Source organism: Eutrigla gurnardus, assembly GCF_963514095.1.
Source record: "Eutrigla gurnardus genome assembly, chromosome: 17".
Classification (NCBI taxonomy): Eukaryota; Metazoa; Chordata; class Actinopteri; order Perciformes; family Triglidae; genus Eutrigla; species Eutrigla gurnardus.
Window position 1 is genome coordinate 7089391 of NC_139928.1, and position 22451 is coordinate 7111841.

General features: G+C 42.9%; 3 protein-coding genes across 4 annotated transcripts in view; 2 read left to right on the forward strand and 1 right to left on the reverse strand.

The window, feature by feature from the left end:
• Positions 1 to 22451, forward strand: part of nr1d2b (nuclear receptor subfamily 1, group D, member 2b) — a 352544-nt gene that overhangs the window by 227300 nt on the left and 102793 nt on the right. The window lies entirely within an intron of this gene.
• On the forward strand, positions 3109 to 11631 carry maneal (mannosidase endo-alpha like). Of its 2 annotated transcripts, XM_084032874.1 has the most exons (5): positions 3109 to 3250; positions 3344 to 4144; positions 4473 to 4582; positions 8815 to 8891; positions 10676 to 11631. In XM_084032874.1, the coding sequence occupies exons 2-5, from the start codon at positions 3637 to 3639 to the stop codon at positions 11310 to 11312; spliced, it is 1332 nt and encodes a 443-aa protein (XP_083889000.1). In that variant the 5' UTR covers positions 3109 to 3250; positions 3344 to 3636; the 3' UTR covers positions 11313 to 11631. The 2 variants fall into 2 exon arrangements, with proteins under 2 accessions (XP_083889000.1, XP_083888999.1); XM_084032873.1 differs by lacking the exon at positions 3109 to 3250 and having other exon boundaries at positions 3319 to 4144.
• On the reverse strand, positions 16077 to 21690 carry sf3a3 (splicing factor 3a, subunit 3). Its single transcript, XM_084032208.1, has 17 exons — positions 21482 to 21690; positions 21322 to 21369; positions 20649 to 20701; positions 20286 to 20391; positions 20116 to 20188; positions 19404 to 19495; positions 19231 to 19313; positions 18886 to 19024; positions 18728 to 18796; positions 18555 to 18622; positions 17895 to 18002; positions 17732 to 17801; positions 17446 to 17610; positions 16820 to 16930; positions 16624 to 16714; positions 16464 to 16519; positions 16077 to 16371 (listed from the first exon to the last, which is right to left on the reverse strand). The coding sequence occupies exons 1-17, from the start codon at positions 21575 to 21577 to the stop codon at positions 16294 to 16296; spliced, it is 1506 nt and encodes a 501-aa protein (XP_083888334.1). The 5' UTR covers positions 21578 to 21690; the 3' UTR covers positions 16077 to 16293.

Genomic DNA, 22451 nt, shown 5'->3' on the forward strand with positions numbered 1-22451 from the left:
TGTGTGTGTGTGTGTGTGTGTGTGTGTGTGTGTGTGTGTGTGTGTGTGTGTGTGTGTGTGTGTGTGTGTGTGTGTGTGTGCGTGCGAGGTGTTGCCTGACGAAAAACAAATGACCACCTCCATTCATGCGTTCGCCTAATAGTCCAGCCAGAGGCCCTCTGAAAGTCGCCATGGAGATGGAAAGGCCCACCGGCCGCTTCACAACAAAACAGGCCACCCTAAGGTGACCAGGGTCACCCAGAGGGGCTTGTGGGAACAAAACCTTGGCACGCGCTGGTTCAACAGCCATCGCTGAACCAACACACACACACACACATGCTGTGATTGAAGATTGACTCTCAGTAAAAGACAGAGAGAATAAGTTCTTAAAGGTGTGAAATGTTCCTTAATTGCACTTATTAATGTACCATTAAGACTCAGTATTTATGTTGTGAATGAAATGACGTAAGGTCACCTGAATGACGGCCCTTGTGTGATGTGGGGGGGAATAAGCAGCACCCCCACGGGAAGCCTGTCAGCTCACCTTTAACCCCTCCTCCAGGGGGAAATCAATCAATAAACCTGATCAATAACAAATCTATAATACGCTGCCATGTTGTGACAGATATCCCCCCCACAACAAGCCTCTAGGTAGGAATCGCTCCCTGTTCTGGGCAACTTCGGGGGCCAGGCAGGCAACGATGACAGGCTGGAGCCTTCTTTACCAAAGAAACCTGTCCGTTAAAGCTAGTGTGTGTGACGTCAGTCCTCTTTAAAATGAAACCTTGGTGCAGTCTTTGTGTTTACTTTCAGCCCCATCATGTCAGATCTGAGGGAACGTGCATCGCTGTCGACCACACGGTTCCTTCTGAAACGACCACTAGATGGCACCAATGTGAAAAATGTTCTAATCACTTCAAACTTAAAGGGAAAACAATCAAAGAAGAGATCTAAACCCGTGTTAGTACATCTCTGAACACTTCCTGACTCCTGTAGTTTGAGTGTTTGTCCAGGACTATTTTCAGTGGCGGATTAATTCACATTTGGTGCTCTAGTGAATATTGTGGGCAGCAGGACGGTCAGTGTGTTTGTCATCGTTTTGGGATAATAATGGAGCTTTATGTCACAGAGAAACCATATATATCAGGATTTGGATACACACATAATTCATTGTTGGTTTTGGTCTTTTTTATGACAATAAGAAAAGGAAATGAGGTTTGAAGGAAGTTGAATACTTTTGAATATTCAGATACTGTTGTTAATACATAGATTGATAGTCAACCTAGTATAATATCTCGCTATCTCACTAGGATATTCTCTTCTCAACTTGAATTTTTAAACATCCGTCCATATTAATCACTTGCCAACTGATATTTCCTCATGCAAAAACATCCATGTCAAAGCAACATGCGGTCTCCGCTGTGCAATTTATTCTCAATCTAGCGAAGTGGACATGCAGTCCATCCCGGGGTATTAATCTACTCTCAAAGACTGTTAGGGTCAGTGCACAGGGAACAATAACTCCAGACAGAAGATAATAAATGCACTATTTTATCTTTGCCACTAGATGTCACCTCAAACATATGCTCTGTGAGACCACCCAAGACTGCGAAAGGACAAAGAAAGATGGTATACAAAGGCTTACACAGTAGCAAATGGAAATACCGCTGTTACATCGCCACATAAACAGCACAGTCAGAAACAAAACAATTTGTTATTAATGTCTTTATGATGTTAGAGGTTGTAAGAATTAAAGCGACGATTTGAAGCATCAACAGACATTGAGCTCCAGTTTCTATTAACACTGACTATTTATACAATGGGGTACCTTAAGTGCAATAGTACAGTGTTTCTCATATGACAGGAAAGGTACATGACACCTGCTGTTATGTTGAGGGCAATCATTATCATATGACCTGTCAGATATGAGAAAAAAGGAGGTGGAGTTCACCCAAATTCTCAGCAGCAGTCTCTTTGAGACAAAGGTATTACATTTTCAACAACAAGCCTGTATGAGGGGTCAATAGTGCCACAGTGAGGGCGAAGTCACAGTTTATTATGTGTAGTGTCTGTCTATACATGTCTCAAATGTCCTGGGAAATAACTATTGAACAATGAAAACACACTAGTGTAGGGGTTGGGTTGGGGGATTGATTTACTTGATCTATAATCTCCTTATACTCCTACTAGTTATGCAGATATCTGTACATCCCTGTAGGGAAATGTCACATTGTTGCAAGTTTATCTATAACCTGCTGCACATTGGCTAAAAGACTATGGCTTTCTCTACCACTTACTTTGGAATATATTACTTGGATGTGGACCAATTAATCATGCTGTTGTAAGTACTATTTGTACATATATTTTAGAAGCATCACGTATCAAAAGGTGGACAGCCCACCAAGGGGCTTACAAGACACTACAGGCATAACAAACAGGAGCAATAACGGGAGTAGTATGAAACACAGCTCATCTTCGCCTGCACCTTTAAGACATCAACAAGCACTGAAGTGTACATTCATTCATGGAAAGCAGATACTGGAATGGAAATCGGGAAATCCACCACATGTTTTAAGGAAAAGACTGTATCTAAGATCATGAACAAAGTGCTTTATTTTTAAGCGTCTGCAGATCGCATGGTGGCGTCCTCTATTCTCAGCAGAGACGGACTCAAACTTCTATTTGGCTATGTTAACTCACTCTGTAAGTTTATGCACTTTTCCAGTATAGATATTAGTGCCAAGCAGTTGCCTAGTTTTAAGTTCCTCCTTAAAACTTCCTGACAAATCATTGGTCAATTAGACACCCATAAAATGTTTCTTACATTTACATTTAAGGCATTTAAGCAGATGCTTTTTGTAAAAAAAAAGAAAAAAGAAACCACAACATATCATTGGCGATAAAGTAAGAGCGAAAAAATAAAAACAAGTGTTAGGTCCTCATCTGAGTAAAGTGGTAGGTGTTCAGTACAATGATCAACATGCTGTAAGAAAAGGCTTTTTTTTCTTTACATGTAGAGAAGAATCCAAACAGATACACTCAAGCTCCACCTCCTGCATCTCTTGTGGCATTAATCACCCCTCATATAGGTATTTCCGGTTGGGGTTAATCCCACCTCCCCGCTCGCGCCACATAAACATTATTTTTCATTCTCACATTTATTGCAAGAACATTCGATAATTAAAAAATACAATAAAAGAGCGTTTCTCCAATGAAAGCGTGTGTGATAAAGACGGGATGAGAAGCAGACGGCCAGGGCGAATACAACAAGGTAACCAGACTTGCTTTAATAGAGCTTTACGGAAGAACCAGCTGTGAGCAGACTGGATTCAGTTGTTTTTTAATCGATATTTCTTTCAAAGAGAAAGTGATGGAGGGAAATAAAAGCCGACGCGCTCATCGCGGCTGTGCGAAGGCGAACAGGAGGCGAACTGTCGAAGCGTGATCGAGCCGCCGGATGCCTCCAGGTCGCGGTGATGGAAGTCAAATGAGCTCGCTTTGGTTTGTCGTTGCGTTTAACAGGCTCGATTATGCGCAGTGACTGAACGCTTGTGTATCATTACTTGTACCTGGCCCGGTGGCTGCGGCGGTGAGCGGCCGTCGGCGTTGAGAGGAAGCGGACACGTGTTAGCGTCTCCAGCACCACGGACAGCGACGATGACTCGGCTCCGCAGGAAAGCGCTCGTGGCGCTCTTCCTCTTCACGCTCTTCATCTTCGGGGCCATGATGGGGCTCCGGACGCTGAAGCCCAGCGACGGTTTCTCGGACCTGGCCCCCGGCATGGACTTCGTCGGGGAGCGATCCGACAGGAGGCGGCTGGACGTGAAGGACGCGGTGGCGGCGTCGCCGGGTCAGTTCCACACGGGCAGCAGCGACACCAAGGTGGTCTTCACCAAGTCGGACCGCGATTACAGCATATTCTACGACGTCCACATCTTCTACTACCTGTGGTACGGCTCCCCCGGCATGGACAACAAGTACATCCACTGGGATCACGTGCTGGTGCCACACTGGGACCCAAAGATCGCGTCCAGTCATGCCCAAGGAGGGCACACGCCTCCGGATGATATTGCCTCGAGTTTTTACCCCGAGCTGGGACCCTACAGCTCCAGGGACCCGAAGGTGCTGGAGTCCCACATGGCCCAGATCGAGGCGGCTGCAGCAGGTAATTCTTGCAGGACTGGCTCTGCATGTTGCCCTCGTTAAATCTAAAAAAGTTTTTACTGTTGATTTGCTTTTCGAATAAACAGCCATGGTTCTCAGACCAAGGCAGTATTCCTCACTAAATTACAATTAGTATTAATGATAGGATAATAATACAAATTGTGACTTTAAGGTTTCTATTTGTAAATATTAATAAGAAACACTGACTGAAGGTCATCATTTAACGCCAACAAAACAGTGCTTTCACCTCCATCATCATTCATCACATTCAAACGTCATGCATGACTGTACTCAGAGCAGACCTCCTCCCCCCTGCTGTGGTGTTGTAGGGGTGCTGGTGTTGTCCTGGTATCCTCCCGGGCTGGCAGACGACCACGGGGAGCCCACCGAGGACCTGGTCCCTGCTGTCATGGACGCCGCCCACAGGCACAGCATCAAGGTAACTGGTGAGACAACCGGTATGTTTTATCCTTTCTGGCGATTTACTGAATGAATGACTTGCCGGTGACCGTTAAATGTTCGAGCTGAGAACAACCGGCAACCTTCTCAACCCCAACGTGTCTAATACCGCAGCTTGGTGACGTGCTGCTTCTAACTCTGCACCCCCCTCATCGGTTTGTCATCGGTGTGTCAATAGACACTCCATACATGAAGTGTCTAATCAAAATAAGCTTCCCTCTTTACAGGAGGTTTCACGTGTTTAGTGTCAGTTTTGCACTGGACACGAACAGCGGCCTCCTGGATGAAAGTCCTGTGTTTGTTTGACCCATTCACCTCACCACTCTGGCATCTCACACTGATACGTCAGAAGCTGTGTGTGATGAGGAGGAGTGACCAGGCTGTGTTTGACGCATTGGGAGTGAGAACGGGTTGGAACAATATATATATATATATATATATATATATATATATATATATATACAGTATATGAATCTTGTTTAACATACAAGCAGGAAAGACTTCAAGCACATTCTTTTTTCAGGATTTCATCCATTGCCTCTGTTTTGTTACGGACTTCACCGATGTTTCATGGAGCGGTTAATACTCCAGCAGGGAAAGGTCATGTAAAGTGCATAGAGCAACACAGCTTAAAGGATATATGACCCCGTTTTGGAGTTTCTGGCTCTTTGTTCCTTCAAAAGTCAGCACAGTTGAGGTATTTACTGGACAACAGTATTAGCATTCATCCCCAAAGTTGAACTTGCAGTAAAAGATTTGCAGGGATGACATTTTGCTTTTAAATGCTGGCATGGCGGATCCTTAAAACTGCTTTTTTTTCCACTTGAGAAAAAGGGTGTCATGCCCTTTATTCAAAATGCAGCATGTCTTGCAGCTGCGTTGCATTCTGCTCCACTGAAGATTCCAACAGTGAAGAACTACACCTTCCCAGTGGTTCCCAGTGGCATCTTGGATTGTGATGCTCTGACCTCAAAACCTGACATTTACAGTATGCGGAGGTTGTGGAAAGATGAAATCGTCCTGCTTTCAGACGCCTTTCTATTTGTGAATGCTTTAGGGAAGATTGTCTTTTTTAAAGCACCGCTCCATCTTACAAAGCCGTCTCTACTTTAGCACCGAGGGGTCAGATATCGTAAAGTCACACGATGCTGAAGGTGCTTGAGACAGCGCTGGCAAAACAAGCAGAGCTGTGGATTCAGCATTAAAGGGACAGAAGACTACTTTTGTGCTCCTTATATGGAAGTCTTAGTCCGTGAACTGGGTCTCTCTTGTGTGTCTCGCTCACACTTACACAACAGTGTGCGCATCTCACAGCTGACCCGAGGGCTGATGCTTCAGTGTTTCAGTGCACCGGAGCTGCCGCTGACAAAATACAGGCTGGAGTCTGTGTTTTGTCACGTGTGTGTTTCTGCGTGTCATTTGTTATACGAGTTCATCTTCATATGCAAAATGAGGCGTGAAGAGGGTTTTCTGCTCCTAATTCCATCCGAACCAGACCGCTGATGTCACAGATATCAGTTGAGACCACCACATATGACAGACAGGAGGACACAGGCTGATCTATAATCCCCTCCGGCACTTCATCCTCACAAATTAAGCATAGATTGACCCTGTTTGTCTGGAGAAAGGTTGGGATTCCTGCCGTACAAACTAAGAGCTAAATCTCACTGTAACAAGCTTTTAATGCTAAAAGTAATGCAGTTTTGTCAGAACATATGCTAAGGAGTGCGATTTAGCACCAAATCTCCCAAATAAATAGTTTCATAAGAACAGTGGCTTAGATGATTATGTTCAATCTCTACGAGGCTTTTTAGCGTCTATAGGCTCATTGTTTTGGTTTTTCTGGTCCACAACTTCACTTTTTTGGTTCGGTTCAGGTCCTGCAGCAACAGTGAAGCTAAACCTCATAAACCTGCTCGGCACCAAATGGCAGTTGGAAGCTGAACATGATGGAGCTTTGGCTAAACACAGTGCGAAGAGGCTGCATTTGACCACTTTAAATAATCTAATTATAAAGACGATAGACTTATATGAGGAAATGTTTCCATCAAAAAGAGTTGCTCCTGTGGCTTTCTTTGGAAGCATCACAGAGTAGATGGAAGGTAAACATGGATGTGTTGTGTGGACACAGGGTTTTTTGAATTCATCACCTCGGTTGATATAATTAGCCCATTTAACGTGGCACACACCGCCATGATGACATAACATCAGCGCTTTGAGTTAGTGTTTGTCATCATCGGAGGAAAATCCAAACATTGGCGAAGACTTGAAGGTTGTTTGCTGCGTCTACACACCTGAGGGCTTGGAATGTAAATATGAGGGTCTGTCTCCGTCACACAAAACGATGGGGATCTGAGCAAACGGAGCACCTTTCATCCGTCCCTGGTGTATTCAGCCAAACAGGAACAGATTGAGCAGCGTCTTCACCTCGCCGGCCTTTCATGATTTCCAACCGGTCGAGACAGCTGACAAGCCCGGGCCCGGTCGCCAAACGCCGCCGCGTTTCCATGGAAACTGTTTAGAAAAGACCTTGCAGCTTCTTTTGAAAGATGGAGTGGGCGTCGTGTGCTCAGTGTTTGGTGCTCTGTCAATGGTATTACTGTTCGCTGAGCTGCAGTAGACCCTTTATTTGCCTTTGTGACTGAAGCAAAATGGTTGTCCCTGGATGACAGAGGGCATCGCTCAGCTTTCAGCTCCTGCCAACAAACATAACACAGTGTTCCCTTTCAAATCAGCCTTATACTCCTGGTTTTGGGGATTTTTTTCTTCTGTATATGAACTGAAATTCTTTTCCGGATGACTTGAATCGGGAAAAAAGAAAAGAACTTCTCTACTCTTTGAAGTTTGAAGTAGCTAAAAAGGATTTCTGAGACACTTGGGTCAGTGGACTAGATGTCATCCGGTTCACCTGAATGTGGTGACGGATGAGACAACAATACGGGACGCGCCTGCAGGGATGGTGAGCATCTGCTCCTCTTGTTCTCTCCTCCTCCTCCTCCTCCTCCTCCTCCTCCTCTCAGCTCCATTTTCAAGAGCTCCTCAGCATGCTGCGGGCTAAACGTAGCTTCTGTCTCCTTCCATCTTTGTGCAGGAGGAGGAAGAATAAAAAGGTGTTTTACTTTTACTGCAGGTGTACTCTGTCTATAAATAGGAATAGGCCAATAAATGCCTGTCAGACACCCACATACACATCCATCAGTCTTTATGGGCTCAGTACAAAGGAAAACAAAGACACCAGGACACTGTTATCAATGTCGTTCCCAGTTCTTAATGTAGTCCACATGGACATGACATTCATCTGTAGTCAGACAGTCATGTGTCTTCTTCATGACCGTTCAGGAGGGAGAAGGTGATGTGCCCTTTTACTTTTTTATACCGACCGGCATCCTTTTAAGAGACATTTTGCAAACAAGCAATAGCCACTAACTGAACTACCAGGATGTAGGTCAACTCTTCTCTTACGTGATAAGTGACTGCTGCTGCTGCTCGGAGCACAAACACACTTTATGATCTCTGATAGGCCTACTGATAACACGCTATTAGTAAAGTATTTTTCATTTGATGAGCATCGGTGTTGATGGGTTTACGGTTAGTACTTTTTTCTAATGACAATGTCGGTGTTGGTGACGCTGCACGAGACGAGAGATAGTTCACTGGACAGAACTAATGGCCCTACCACAAACGTACAACAAACTGGCAGCAAACTGGATCAAGAAACGATTCGTCTCTCGTCGTTGACTACTGTACATATTTTTCCCAAATAAGCTCTAATTGTCGACACCGTCAACTAGGCATGAGACAATATCCATCCATCCATTTTCTACCGCTTATCCTGTATTTTTAGGGTCACGGGGGGCTGGAGCCGATCCCAGCTGTCATTGGGCGAAGGCAGGGTACACTCTGGACAGGACGCCAGTCTATCACAGGGCCTGAGGCAATATGAATAGTCACAATTATACTGGCCAAAATCATTGAGATGTTATTGCAATATTATCCAGATAATATGATGGAATACTACATCGTCCCATCCCTACCCCTAGAGCTGAGAGCCTATAGGTGCATTAAATACTGGCCGTCCATCAAAATAATACACTGGGATAATGAACAACTGGGTGCTGGTTTGCTTTCAGCACATAACCCCATATTTGCAGGTGTTTGCTGGTGTTGTGCTTGTGTGGTTAACATCAGTGTTCACATGTGTTTTCTGCACAGGTGGCCTTTCACATACAGCCATACAAAGGACGGACAGACCAGAGCATGCATGACAACATCAAATACATTATTGACAAGTAAGTTGTTTTTCTATGCTTCCACGGTGCCAGATGTGTTTCCTTTCACTGAGCGAAGGTCGGAGCTCTGCTTTCCATATCTGACGTCTGGAGTCTGGCGACGTGGTGAAACCCGACGCCTGAGAAGGGAAGCCGAGGACCGGGGTTGTTAAATATACATGTGTCCCCTGTGATCCTGCTGTAATGGATCAGCAGGTAGCTCTTGCTCTGACTTCGACCGCTCGAATGTCTTTCAAAGGCAACCTGGCTCAGAGCATTTGATGCTATTCAGCTTTTTCCCAGAGCTCAAGTGTAAAATATGTTAGCTTTAAGAGAGACATGAGGTTAATCAGACCTCAACTTATATGATATCCAGTCGTAGTCTGATCAAAATAAATAAATAAAAGAAGCCCATGAGCTCACACTGTGACTCGGAACAAGAATAATGAGTCTTGGCGATGCTATGTTTGTAATGATACTGGAGTCAAATCAAAGCTCAGCCTGGAGAGCCTTGACATGAATCTGATTCTTACTTTATATTGCTGCCAACATTTTTGGAAACACACTGTGCGGATCATCTGTACGAAAGGACAGAAAAAATACTAATGAGTATAGGTTTGAGTAAAACATGTATTTTCTGAATGTCAGACACTGTGGATTCTTCAGCTGGATTAAAGCCGCTACAAGCCGGCAGCATTGCATTGCACCTGATATCTGTTTAGTTTGCACTAATCAGTATTCTCATATGAACGGTGATTTATATTATACATGTAATGTGACTGGTGTCGCTCATTGTGGTGAACCCACAGAGATTATCACCCCACTCTGCAGCTCGCCGTAGTGCTACGAATCATTTTACCATCTTTAGGCTATAGTATGTTAAGTGGACGTGTCATCGTGATGTCATCGCAACGTTGGTTTATGGACTACAGTTTTGCAACCAGTGAACGGAAGTGATCGTATCTGACAAACACAAGCGTGAGCGTGCCAAAGGTAGCTTTACAGCTAGTCTTAGTAGCTAATTGCACTAATAGTGGGGCAGCAACGGTAACAAGGCCGCGGTAGCAACGCCATGGCAACTCTCTGTCCATCACATGGTAGCCCCGCTCTAATATGCTCCACTTTTCTTTTCTTTTTTTGTTTTTGTTTTGCAGAGAAGCTCTGTTACCAAAACCACAAGTACACCTTTATTTGGACCTTATTTCCGGTTTCTTTGCCCTGGACTCTCCTGTCATTCCACCTTATTCCCCTCACCTGAGTTTCCCCGCCCATTTCCACACCTGGTCCTCATTCCCCTCATCAACCAACCTTTCATATACCAGGAGAAAGTGACCAGACCAGGCAGGCAGATCAGTTGACAGGAGAATTAGTGAGCAGTCAGGAGAACCAGGGGCAAAAACATGAAATACGGTCAAAAAGAAATGTTGGTGAAAGCCAAAACAGAGCAAAAAGAGAATAATAGAATTTGCCATGTCACCAGAAACACAGCTACAACTACATGATGCTTTTGTCTCCCAAAAGTCAAATGTTCATTTCCCTGCCTACTGTAATTCCCTCCCATAATAATCCCCAGTATGTGAACCTTTCTGACTTTTGTGACTCCTAGTAGTTGTAAAAAAGTTTTTTAAAAAAATACAAAATGCTGCCACTGCTATGTATACGTTTAGCACATTAACAATTTTCGTGTCCCCCGACAAAAAACAAAAACAAAATTACAGATGGCAATGCACACTGCAACCCTTATAAAAATGCTTTTTAATGCATATTCTAACAGCTTGAAATCCTCCCTCTCTCCTTCCTGTCAGTTATGGAAAGCATGGCGCCTTCTACCGATTCCGATCCAGCACAGGGCGAGTCCTGCCTCTGTTTTACGTCTACGACTCCTACCTGATGCCGCCAGAGTCCTGGGCGGAGCTCCTGACGCCTAAAGGCTCCCACAGCATCAGAGGCACCCCTTACGACGGCGTCTTCGTCGCCCTCATTGTGGAAGAGCGCCACAAACACGACATCCTAGCCAGCGGCTTCGACGGCATATACACCTACTTCGCCTCCAACGGCTTCTCCTACGGCTCGTCCCACCAGAACTGGAAAGCCATCAAGGCGTTTTGCGACGCCAACAACCTGCTGTTCATCCCCAGCGTCGGCCCGGGTTACGTGGACACGGCGGTTCGGCCGTGGAACAACCACAACACCAGGAACCGCGTCAACGGACGCTACTACGACACGTCCCTGCAGGCGGCTTTGTCCGTCAGACCAGAAATCGTCACCATCACTTCCTTTAACCAGTGGCACGAAGGCACGCAGATAGAGAAGGCCGTACCCAAGAAAACAGTGACCCGCTTGTACCTGGACTACCAACCCAACCTGCCAGACCACTACTTGGAGCTCACGCGCCAGTGGGCCGAGAACTTCAACAAGGAGAAGGACAAGTGGCTCATGTGAGCACGGCTTTGTCCGCCTGGTCGATGGCCTTTATGCAGCCTTCACGTTCGTCCACCTGTTTTCTCCATCTCTGAGAACTTCTGATGAGATGTCCTCTAAATGTTCACTGTTTTTAATCACTAACATTTTTTTGTACAGGTTGATAATGTCGCTGGTGTATCGAAGCTACAAGGACAGATAATGGTCTCTGTTCAGTATCTGTGTGCAAACATGATGAAAGTGTGTCCGTGTACAGTAACTCTGCTCTCTTTCCTATTTTCCTATGATGAACGACTGTTCTTTCCTGTATTTCTTTGAAGGCAAATTAAAATGTGTGTGTCTGTTGGTGAATCTGACGGTGTCACTGAGCAGGAGAGAAGTTTTGGGATGCAGGAATGTAGTATTTCAGTCAGTTCCTTCAGACGTTGGAGCACAAGAGATGAGGCAGTAGAAGCTGGGTAAATTACGGGAGCGTTGAAGTGCTGGTGGGTTCGGCCCTTTGTAATATTTTAGTCCACGCTGCGTGATCCAAAGCCATTCAGAGTTCATAAAGAAAAGTCACACAGACGGCAGAAACCTCGAGGATAATTCTGGTTTAAAACTTCTCGTTTTCACAATGATTTCACAATTATTAGCGAATTCGGCATGAGAGAGGTTCAGGGGTGTGAAAGGGCATCAAGCATGAAAGCAGCGGTTCAATGGGGATTGAGGGTGGTGGGCCAGGCGACGTCGCTGCAAGGGACTGAGAGCAGGGACCCAACGAGGCTTTATCAGCCTCCATGTGGCTCCTGTAATAAGAGAGGAGGCAGCACGGGGTTTAGGGGAGGCTAGACCTGAGACGGATACAGAAAAAGGGTTTGATACACCTGCTTTATATGCGCAGCAAGTGGAATTAGAGCAAGGCTTGGTGGCCATTTCACTATAATTATATATATATATATATAGCCTATAATTTTACAGTTTAACAAATAATGAAATTACAATGAATGTTTATTCATTGTTAGCAATTATTTTTTCCATAATTGTGATATGTGATTATCAGTTATTATATATATATATATATATAAAATCAAATAGAGATTTCACATTGGACAACATACTTATTACCTCGCAATCATTACTGCATATCTGCACACAACAAAAAATACCAATAAAAGTCAATAGATTTAAATTGATTTATAGTTCATAATTTAGTGTTCTAATTTAACATGAGTTCTTCTGAGAACACAGGTGTATTGTGCATGCGGTCCCCAATTCTGCAATAATGAGAAATAAAATTAACAAGATCTGTATTTTGGGGCATTACATGCAAAGATTTGAACTCAACTAAAAGACAAGGATAAATTCAAGAGCCCCAAGTGTGTTTGGTGCTAACATTTAGACATCTCGTGCACCTCTAATCCGATCTCTAAATTCCTAAACCTCTGGAGCAGCTTCACCGACGAAGCTTGAGTGAGTGCCTCGATGCCGGGCGGTTGGAAGTGGAGCACATCAGGCGAAATGAACCAGCCAGTGTCCCTGTAGCCTGAATGAGAAATCACTGGAGCAAAGCTGATCCCTCAGGACACTTTAATGCCACGCTTTAATGGTTCTGCCCACAAAAAAAGCCACTTTGCCCATGCAAATGACACGTTAGTACCGGGCTGCTGGCAGCCCACTTACAAATGCCAGGCCTCGGAGTATCTAATCATTCTCTGAGGAGGCCAGATGTTTTGATTAGTGGAGCCGCCGTCTCCGCATAAGAATAATTATGATGAAATGTCAGAATCACCTGTCCATGGAAGCAGACTCTCAACTTGTCTAAGCCCTACTCCCATTATGGGTAATGATCATTGGATTATTTTGTCAATGCTACTATTTTCACGGTCTCTTGGCAACCACACAGGGGGAACTGATCGGACCGGCTGACATTTGGAAAACAGAGAGGTAAGTAAGGAGTGGTGTTAGTATGAGAAATCATGAAGAAGCAAAATGACGACCAATACGATTGCTCTACTCACCGCATAACCAACATTAGGAGAGTAATGAGAGCTTATTAGCACACTATTTATTACCGTAATTTATCATTAAATCATAAATCAAATACAGCTATTAATAGCATTAACTGTAGACTTGGCATTTGATTGAATGAATGTCAGATCTGTCATGAACAACAAACTTCTTGTTCAGAGATTTGAAGCAATAGTTTTGACCCCAAAATGATAGATAGATAGATAGATAGATAGATAGATAGATAGATAGATAGATAGATAGATAGATAGATAGATAGATAGATAGATAGATAGATAGATAGATAGATAGATAGATAGATAGATAGATAGATAGATGGGGGCTGTGCAGAGTCCCTGCTGGTTTCTATTCAGCTAGAAGAACCGGTAATTGAAGACTACATTGCCTTCACATTGGAAGACCGCCCGATGAGACCACCAGTGAAGCGTACAGCCATCTGCAGATTCTTCACCGTAGGCAAAGTCCCTCACTGGATTACTCACATGTACAATGCTGCATCCATATTGAAGGAAAGAAAACATTTTTTTTTTTTTTTTTTTGGTAAGAGAGTTCAATTCCTGCCCTCATCTCAGAGCCACGTCAGTAGTCTTGTTGAAATGTACATTTCTGTTTATACTTTGACATTTGTAGAGATCCAAAGTACACCTCTGTCATATAGTATTCTTCGTAGTAGTATTATTCATTTGAGTATATCCTGTAAGTAAAAAAGAACCATAAAAAAAAGAGTTACTGCCGATGTGATACAACTACACATTCTGAGTGCTGAAAGAGCAAAGTCAAGTCTTTATTAATGAGATGCTTATGTCCTGTACTTCTTGATGTTGTTGTGAATGTAATAAAAATGATCACATGCATCCTTTCTGAACACTACAGTGCAAAGTGTATGAAGAAAGAACGGAAGTGACAAATAAAGTATACAATTTAGCTCACTATAACTCCATCACTATACACTATTTTACATTAAATAAGAGACACAATACACTTTTCTCTATTTTTCTGCCACTTCCATCAAAACTGTTAAAAGTAGAAATACTACTGTAGATGCATTTGCAGTTGAATCTCTTCCCATACCTTTTACAGCAACGTCCTGAAACAGTAAAATACTGCAATCGAAACAGCAAATAGAAATGATTTGGGTCTTCTGCAGCTGTACAACTTTGAAATGCCCAATGTTATTCGTTAGTATGTTTTTGTATCCATTTCTTTGTATTAAATAATACAATACTTCTACACCAAATGTAATGACTCATTAAATGCACAGGGTGGTGCTGTTGGACTTGTCTGAGCTCCGCACAGCCAGTACTACACAGAAAAGGTCACAACATACAATAAATGCATTCATAAAGTGTTTTTGTAACAAAAGATATAGATAAATAAAAGAGAAACTAAGAAATCAGTGATCCAGTGAGTGTTCCAGATACTTTAGGGGAAATCAAAAGCTATAAAATTGTAAATTAGTTGTTGTTAATGTTCACTTGAAATACATTTGGAAAGGGATTATAAATGAATATAACTACTTATGAAGCCACAGGTAAAGCAAAATAACACAAACAGCAAAGCAACCGTTGCAACGCCAACTTCCGGGGCCGGCCTTCAAAAATACGTCATCCTATTCCGTCGTCATGTTAGTGAATCTGAGCAGAATAATGTATTTTGACAAATAATTCCAAGTCGTTAGCGTTGAACATAACAATCAGAGAAATGGCTTGTCTTCTGAGGATAAAGATCCTGCTTCAACATTAGAAAGAAACCAATCAGTCATGACTCTCCAGACAAACATCAGTGTGGCTTGTCAGACACTCAAGGTGCCTCATGCATTTACCTTCATTTCATCCCCCCTCACTCATGAACACATTAACCAAAGCTGCCGGGGGCTTTGGGACACAGTGATGAGCTTGTTACTTCATCTGTCAGCTCACTCTATTGTGATCAACAATGATGAGTTTGGTGTTCTATGAAACATGAAGCCTTGCCATATTTAGTGCTAATATCCAATCGCAACCGTTACAAATTGATTTCAGCTATTGAGATTTTTCAAGCAGAAATGCCAAACATTTAATGTTTCCAGCTTCTTTAATGTGAAGATTTGCTGCCTCACTAATGTGATGGTAAAGTGCTTCTCTGTCATTTGGGATGTGGCTCAGAGAACAGGGTTCTTACTGTCTGTTAGCAGGTTTTATGTTGCGCAACATGGCTTTTCCTGTATTTAATATCTTTGTCTTGGGCCATTTTCAGACTGGCTTTACATTCTTGGCACCAGAGATTTGATGTCGGGAGACAAAGTCGCCTGCAGGAGCAATAAAACTATTGTATCTATTCTCAATCAATTATTCAGCACCTTCTCATAACATCGCGCTATAAACAATATGGTGGTATGAAACACGCTGGATGGAGGCGGTCCTCCTCACAAAGCCTTCCTGCAGTATGAAGCGTTGTAAAATTAACATTCGTGTAGTGACTTTTAGTTTTATGGTCTGGCAAATATGTAATATCTGCTCGCAGAAGATATTGATGTTCTATTTTTGTATAAGACGGAGTCATAATTTGGCAAACAGGCCCCTTGAAACAGGTTTGCTCATTAAAAAAACAGAACTATCCACATTTTAGTCTATTACTCTTGTGTTTAACAGCACCTTCATCACAGTAGTAAACTAGCCCACATAAAAGAGAGTGAAAATATGCTGAGGAGTCAACTGCAGCAATAAATCTAAGGACAGTCTCAGAGGTCAGGCTCAGTGGAAGAGCAGGACATGAGATTTAAGAAGACAGCAGAACCGCAGAGACAAAAGTACAGAGTTTATTATGATGATCAATGGTTAGCACGTTACAAAGTTATCAAAGGGAAGAACGACGGCGGGTTGATGTCTGTAAAACAACTTTACTACTAACAAACAAAAAACATGGGGGGATAAAAAATATAGCAAATCTTAAAGGTTACAATTTTCTTCCCATTTTTTTAACATTTTTGTGACTCGGTCATATTCTCCTCCATCTACAGCAGGCCTTGTCTCTTCAGATCCTCATAGGTCTTCTTGTTGACCACATTGCCACTTGAGTCCTCGTACTCTTCCTGAAAAAACAGAACCCGAGTCACGGAATGAGCATTACATTATAAGTGTGATGCATCGTTTCCCCAACCGGCCCATGTGTGTGTGAACACACCTCTGTGTCTGGCTGCCACCGCTCTAAAGCCTTCTGGGACTTCAGCTTCGCCCACACTGGAGTATAACAAAGGAAAGCACACAACTGTTATTGAAACCAACTTCCGAAAATTCTTTCAAAAATCCAGATGTGCAAAACAAGCAAGACAAAAGACTCTCACAAGAGACGGCGTCCTCGATCTGTGTGACGTTGGCGAAGTGGGCAGTGTTTGGGATTCCCAGGCAGCGCATGCCGTGAGCGTGCCTCCATTCCTGCAACATAAATAGCTTTAGTTGCCCCATAAACATGACAATGTTTGACGACCAGCAGATTTTACACTTCCTCTTTAACAGTGAACCCATGACACGACTACATACCGCAAAGTGCCTCTGGAAGGCTTTGGGTCCCCTGTAAGTGTAGTTTCCACAGATCTCACAGTTGTAGTTGATGTTCAGCCCGTGGAGTTTATAGAGCCAGTATGGAATTGGCTGGAGGGAATAAAACAGCAGTGTGAAAACAAGAGACACATTGATACGTGCCAGTAAAAAAAATAAGCTGCACAGAAGAGCAGAGCATTGTAAGAGCAGGATATTGCTGTGCCAGTTAGACCAGTGTTCCCAACCTGGTGATGGGGATCAACAAGTTAGGGGACAAGAATAAACATTTTTTTATTATTATTCATTTTTTGGGATATTTATCTGGGTTTTTTTTCTTGGAAAATACTGGACATTTCCACCTCTTAAGGGCTATGAGAATGATTAAAATCATCAATCATATCCAAACACATAAAAAAACACTCTTTGCTTGAAGTGCTCACAGAAGTAAGTTAAGAGCAACAGCTGTTTCACAGTCACTATTTAAACATAAAGATATAGTTCATATGTTCTGAAGTAACATTGTATATGAGCTACATATCCAGAGCAGTTGGCAGACGGCCAACTAAACCTGATCTACGCATCATAAAATGTTCCCGTGGTGTTTTAGTACAGCAGGGTGGCCTCACCTTGCCGTCCCAGCCCAGCGGCAGGTTCTTGGGGTTGTAAATTATCTCGTTGTCCTCGTCTTCACTCTCGCTCTCACTGAGCTGCTCCTCCTCCTCTTCCTCACGCTCCTCTCCAGTCCTGGCCTGTTTCCTCTGGACGTTTTCATGAGTCAGCTGCCTCTGCTCCTGTAGCCGCCAATGACGATCAAAACGGTCATGTCTGAGCCTACAACGAGCTGGGTAAACCAGCTCCTCACAGCGTTGGATCGAACCCGTCATTCATTACACAGCAGATGTATTCACTCACCCCGAGGATCTCCACATACTCATAGACCTGCGCTTCCAGGAAGCCAATTTCCTTGTTACGCTCTGTGTCTCTGCAGAAGTGATGGATGGAAATTGTTATGAATTATATAATGAACGCTGCCATTAGATGTCAGCATTAGATTGAATTTTTTAAACCCATTTACTTTTTAGGGCCTTTGGCTTTGGGATTCTTGGCGAACAGTGATGGGTCTAGCGATTCCAGGGATTTGCCTTTTGTGCTGAAGAGCCTCTGAGCTCTCTCCTCCAGAGTCCTGTCCAACATAAAGACTCACATTTAATCACTTATCCTAACTGCATCACATAGAGAAGGTGCATTAATAACTCTGTTATTAGTTCATGTGTAATACATATTAATAATTCCCATCCCGTCACTTGCAGCCTGAATGAATGCTGCACACACAAACAGTCTCATGAATGCTAGACTAGTGGGTGTCATGGGTGCCACAACGCCTTGAAGTATTTTTAAGTTTCAAAAAGTTTTTACATTAACTACATTCTTGAATTGCATCAAGATGTAATAAATACTGTTAAATGTGCCAACGATAGCTCATGATGCCTGATGAGGTCAGAGGAACACAATGTGCTTGTTTTTGTTGTCCAGGTTCACAGCAGCCAAAACTATTGAATGTCAGACTAAGTGAAGCAGCTTTGTGTCCTGGAAATAAATCTGTAAAAGCACCTACATTTGAATAGCTCTTCCAACTTCTCAGAACCCAAACTGTCAAGAACTTCTATGTTATTCAGACATTTTCAATAAATATCACTTATATCTAAATATTTCAGCATGCAAACGACATTCTCACCCTCCACATTTCAGTCCCAGTGCCATGAGGGCCGACTTCAATCTGTCCAGACCCAAGGAAGCCAACTCCTGTCACAAGGAATAAGAAAAAGCACATCAGTGGAGGTATGAATAAGCAACCCTAGTATGATTATTAAATGATACAAATTACATTATGAGCACTTAGTGTTTTACCTCCCAAGAAGAAAAAGCAGAGAGGTCCAAATGAGCTCCGGCATGTGTCAAAGCACTACTTGTCTCTTTCTACAATTGAAAAAACAAATTAACAGGTCAGACGAAACGTACAACCAAAACTGTAACCATCATCATATACAAAAAGAAAAAACACTTACAGGCCAGCCTGGAAAGGTCCCGTTGTCCCACTTTTTTTCAAAGTCTAACAGCACCTTGCCATAGAGCTCATTCTGGTCCAGCAGAGGTTTGACCCGATCTGTGTAGTCCTGCAGATACTCCAGCAGCATCTCCAAATACCTGCACAAACCATCGCCACATCACGTTAGTCCAACAGCACAGTGCATGCACATAATGTGTACATCATGAATGATACATTGAAGAGGTCCATGATGCTTCATTAAGTTAAGATGCTTTCATTTTCTCATTTTTACACCTAGATATTTTTGCGGTTCCATAAAGGTGATACCTGTCATTTCTGGGGGCAATAAACATGATGGACCTACTTTTTGTATTCAGCGTTCTTCCTGTCCTTGGGAATGTCAAAAAGCTGGTCGAATGAAGACAGGTATGAGATATACTCGAGTTTCTGTTGGGAAAGAGTATAGATCATGGTTTAAAAAAACAACCCTGTCTACTATAGTTTGCATGAATTATGCAGACTTTAAGGGATCATAACCTCAGCTCCCTTAAGGTTGATGTACTTCAGGTAACAATCGTGGAGGTCGAGGTAGCGGCCGTATCCTTCTTCGTCACTGAACTCCACCAGGTCTGTGGAAGATGAACAAAATCAGAGCATGAGAGTGTTAACCAGCAACATCAGTCTAAACTAGTTCAACTTGAACCGGGGTGGATCCCTCAGATGGTCTACAGAGCAAACTACCGGGCTCATTCGAGATGAGCCGGGCCTGCGCAGAATCCATTGGTGCCAACATTAGATTTATGTTCGACTTGCTCCGATGTCATGCACATGTGGGCAAGGATAACCTCGCGAGATAGGAAATATTTGGCTGTTGGCTCATTCAAGAGGTCAATGACTTAGTTTTGACAACACATTTAGTAATTCTCATCTTCACATTAGATTGTAGAATATAAGCAATGAAGGTTGAATCTGAAACAAATATATCGAGTGTGGTTGACAATAACAAAAAAGATTTATATACGAGTTTATACAAACTACAAATAGCCTACAGAATCTAACAGGATCTTACTATTTCCATGAGTTCCTGCAAATTCTTTGAAGGCCGCTGGAAACGGTCCGACTGGACCTCAGCATTTAATCTCCGCCTCCTGCTGCGCCTGCTCTCGTCTTCTTTCCAGGTGAGCCGCAGTTCATTTTCAACGAGCCCATTATTAGAAAGACAGGCTTAAATGTAAGGACTTAGACTTACTCTGAGCCTCCTCGCTGGGGTTCTCTCTGGCCTTCATCAGCTCCTCAAACTCCACAGACATGGGAATGGAAATCTACAAGAAACACATCATAGCATCATTGTTGATACTCCAAGTCAAAGGGTTTTATAATCTAAAATTAAAGACTATATAAAAGTAAGAGGTTAACTACCTCATTTGGGTGTTTTCTGTGAAACTCCTTGATCTGTTTCAGTCTGTTGTAGAATTCTGCAAACTCATTTGGTCCAGAGATTGCACCAAGTTCATCCTTTCTCATTCTGTTGATAAGAAAAGCATTTTCTTGTTCAAGGTAGCAGGCTAGGTGTAAATACTCAGAGTACGGTTCTAGTTTTCATGTTTTTAAAAATAAATCAACAAGAAAACAGTTTCAGACAGGTTTCATTAACAAACGTAATGTAGAGATACCTCAACAACAACAACAAAAACATCTGTATTCTGGAGAAGGTCCATTCTTACATATTTGGATAAGAGTTAATAAAGTTGCTACTTGAACTGAAGCAGGTTAGTCACTTACCCATCTTTGTCTTCATAGGAGTCTCTGAGATTTGAGCTCACTTCCATGTACCTCTGTCAAAAGATAAACAACCGTTTGTTTTCATGTTGAGCATTAAACACAGACTCAGACCTACATTCCTCTATTTTACATGGAGAAAGTGTCCCATCAAACTCATTTGTGATTACTGTCCCTCAACATGCAACAGTATGTGTTTTTAACCTGTTAAGAATGACTCGTCTGATAGATGCAGCACACAAATACATTTTCTGATTTTGTATATCTGGTTGCAAATTTGCACAGTTAAATAGTGTCATATGTGGGTCATATTAAAGAGTTAGATGTTGAATGAAACTATCTTGAGACCCTCTTATGTGATCCAGCAGACCCTACCAGATTACGTCTGTGCCTTCAGTAAATGCAACTGTATTGTGAATTTATAATGAAAGAGACATTTAATTAAACTTATAAATATCAGGTTGTACATTCTTTGTTACTTTTTTTCCATCAGGAGTGTCGTGTTCCTGGATACTGTAACTTGCAGCAGACATAATGCTAAATAAACGATATTATGGCGCTAACGTAGCTGTAGCTGAGGGAATGTTAACTTACCTGACGTTTTCTAACTCATAGGGAACGCTAGCTAGTCGGTGCTAGGAGTTTAGAGTAAAATAATAATTGTTGCATGACTTACATCCAGCATCGCTCTTGTCCGGTGGTCGGAGTTAATCTGTTCCCGCAGCTGTCAGGGGAAAACAAAAAACAGAGATTTGAAAAGACACATTAACTTGCAGACGTTTCCCAATGTTTGCGGTACTCGTTAGCAACAATGCTAACGCTAGCATGTAGCTCACCGTGGACTTCTTGTGTAGCATTTCTTTTGTTTTAGCATCCATTAGCCTCTCCTTCTCTTCGTGATAGCGACGCTGTTGCTCTAAAATAGTCTCCATTGTTTATATGTGTCGTGGGTTTAATTAAAGACGAGGTAAGGCTTCTAACTCGTTGGCGTTAAAAAATGAAGCAGCCGCCGTATCTGCTACGTTTGTTTTCAATGGCGCATGTTGAGCGGCTACAGTCCGTCGCTTAACTCGGTCTAAAGAAACGTCGACCACTTAAAGAGGGTTCCGGATTGTTGAATCGGTGCACCAACCGTGGACAATAGCGTTAGTGTTTCTAAAATGTTCATGTATTAGTTTGCAAGGGAAAATGTGACACAGAAGGGCAGAATAAGAAGGGAATGGTCGTCAATTAGTTACATATATTTGCAACATTAATCATTTAAGCAATTTAGGGGCCAACCTGGGGTGTTTTTTAAAAACCTGTTCAGTCAGCAGCATTTACCAGCCCCAACATGTTTTAGTTTAATTGCATAATGAGCCCTATAATGAGTCTACCGACAGCACCGAGCCCAGACATCATTAGCAACTCCGTTGCTTTAATAATGCTCCGTGCATCTGGGAATATGAACTGTGGATTACTATTATCTCGGAAACTGGTTCCGAAATCCCGATGTAGACTTTTCAAACCAGGTGCACTGACAGTCTACATCGCTGGCTGTTCCTCTCTTTTGCACTTCCTTTGTGGTCTAATAGCATCAAAGCCTGCTGCCACCACAACGCTTGAGAGAGCAGCACACGGTTGCGCGGACTCGCGTGGGAGCGCGCGCGGAGGCGGTCTGATTCGTCAAGCTGCGGCAAACAAAAGAAAACATCGGAACAGGGGAATCTCTGGCTAAACGTAAAATACGTACCAGACGTTTGGTGAAAAGGTCAGTGGGCTACTGGGTGTAAGATCATGTGTTATTTGTTTTCTGGAAAAACGATT

What these genes read in the sequence shown, in the direction of transcription:
- maneal (XM_084032874.1), top strand. Translation starts at nt 3,637, where the DNA reads ATGACTCGGCTCCGCAGGAAAGCGCTCGTGGCGCTCTTCCTCTTCACG. An exon ending in GATCGAGGCGGCTGCAGCAG is followed by an intron (nt 4,145 to 4,472) that starts GTAATTCTTGCA and finishes GTGGTGTTGTAG; the next exon opens with GGGTGCTGGTGTTGTCCTGG. An exon ending in ATCAAATACATTATTGACAA is followed by an intron (nt 8,892 to 10,675) that starts GTAAGTTGTTTT and finishes CCTTCCTGTCAG; the next exon opens with TTATGGAAAGCATGGCGCCT.
- sf3a3 (XM_084032208.1), bottom strand. Translation starts at nt 21,577, where the DNA reads ATGGAGACTATTTTAGAGCAACAGCGTCGCTATCACGAAGAGAAGGAG. An exon ending in GGACCTTTCCAGGCTGGCCT is followed by an intron (nt 18,797 to 18,885) that starts GTAAGTGTTTTT and finishes TTTCAATTGTAG; the next exon opens with AAAGAGACAAGTAGTGCTTT. An exon ending in CGCTGGGCTGGGACGGCAAG is followed by an intron (nt 16,931 to 17,445) that starts GTGAGGCCACCC and finishes TATTCCCTCCAG; the next exon opens with CCAATTCCATACTGGCTCTA.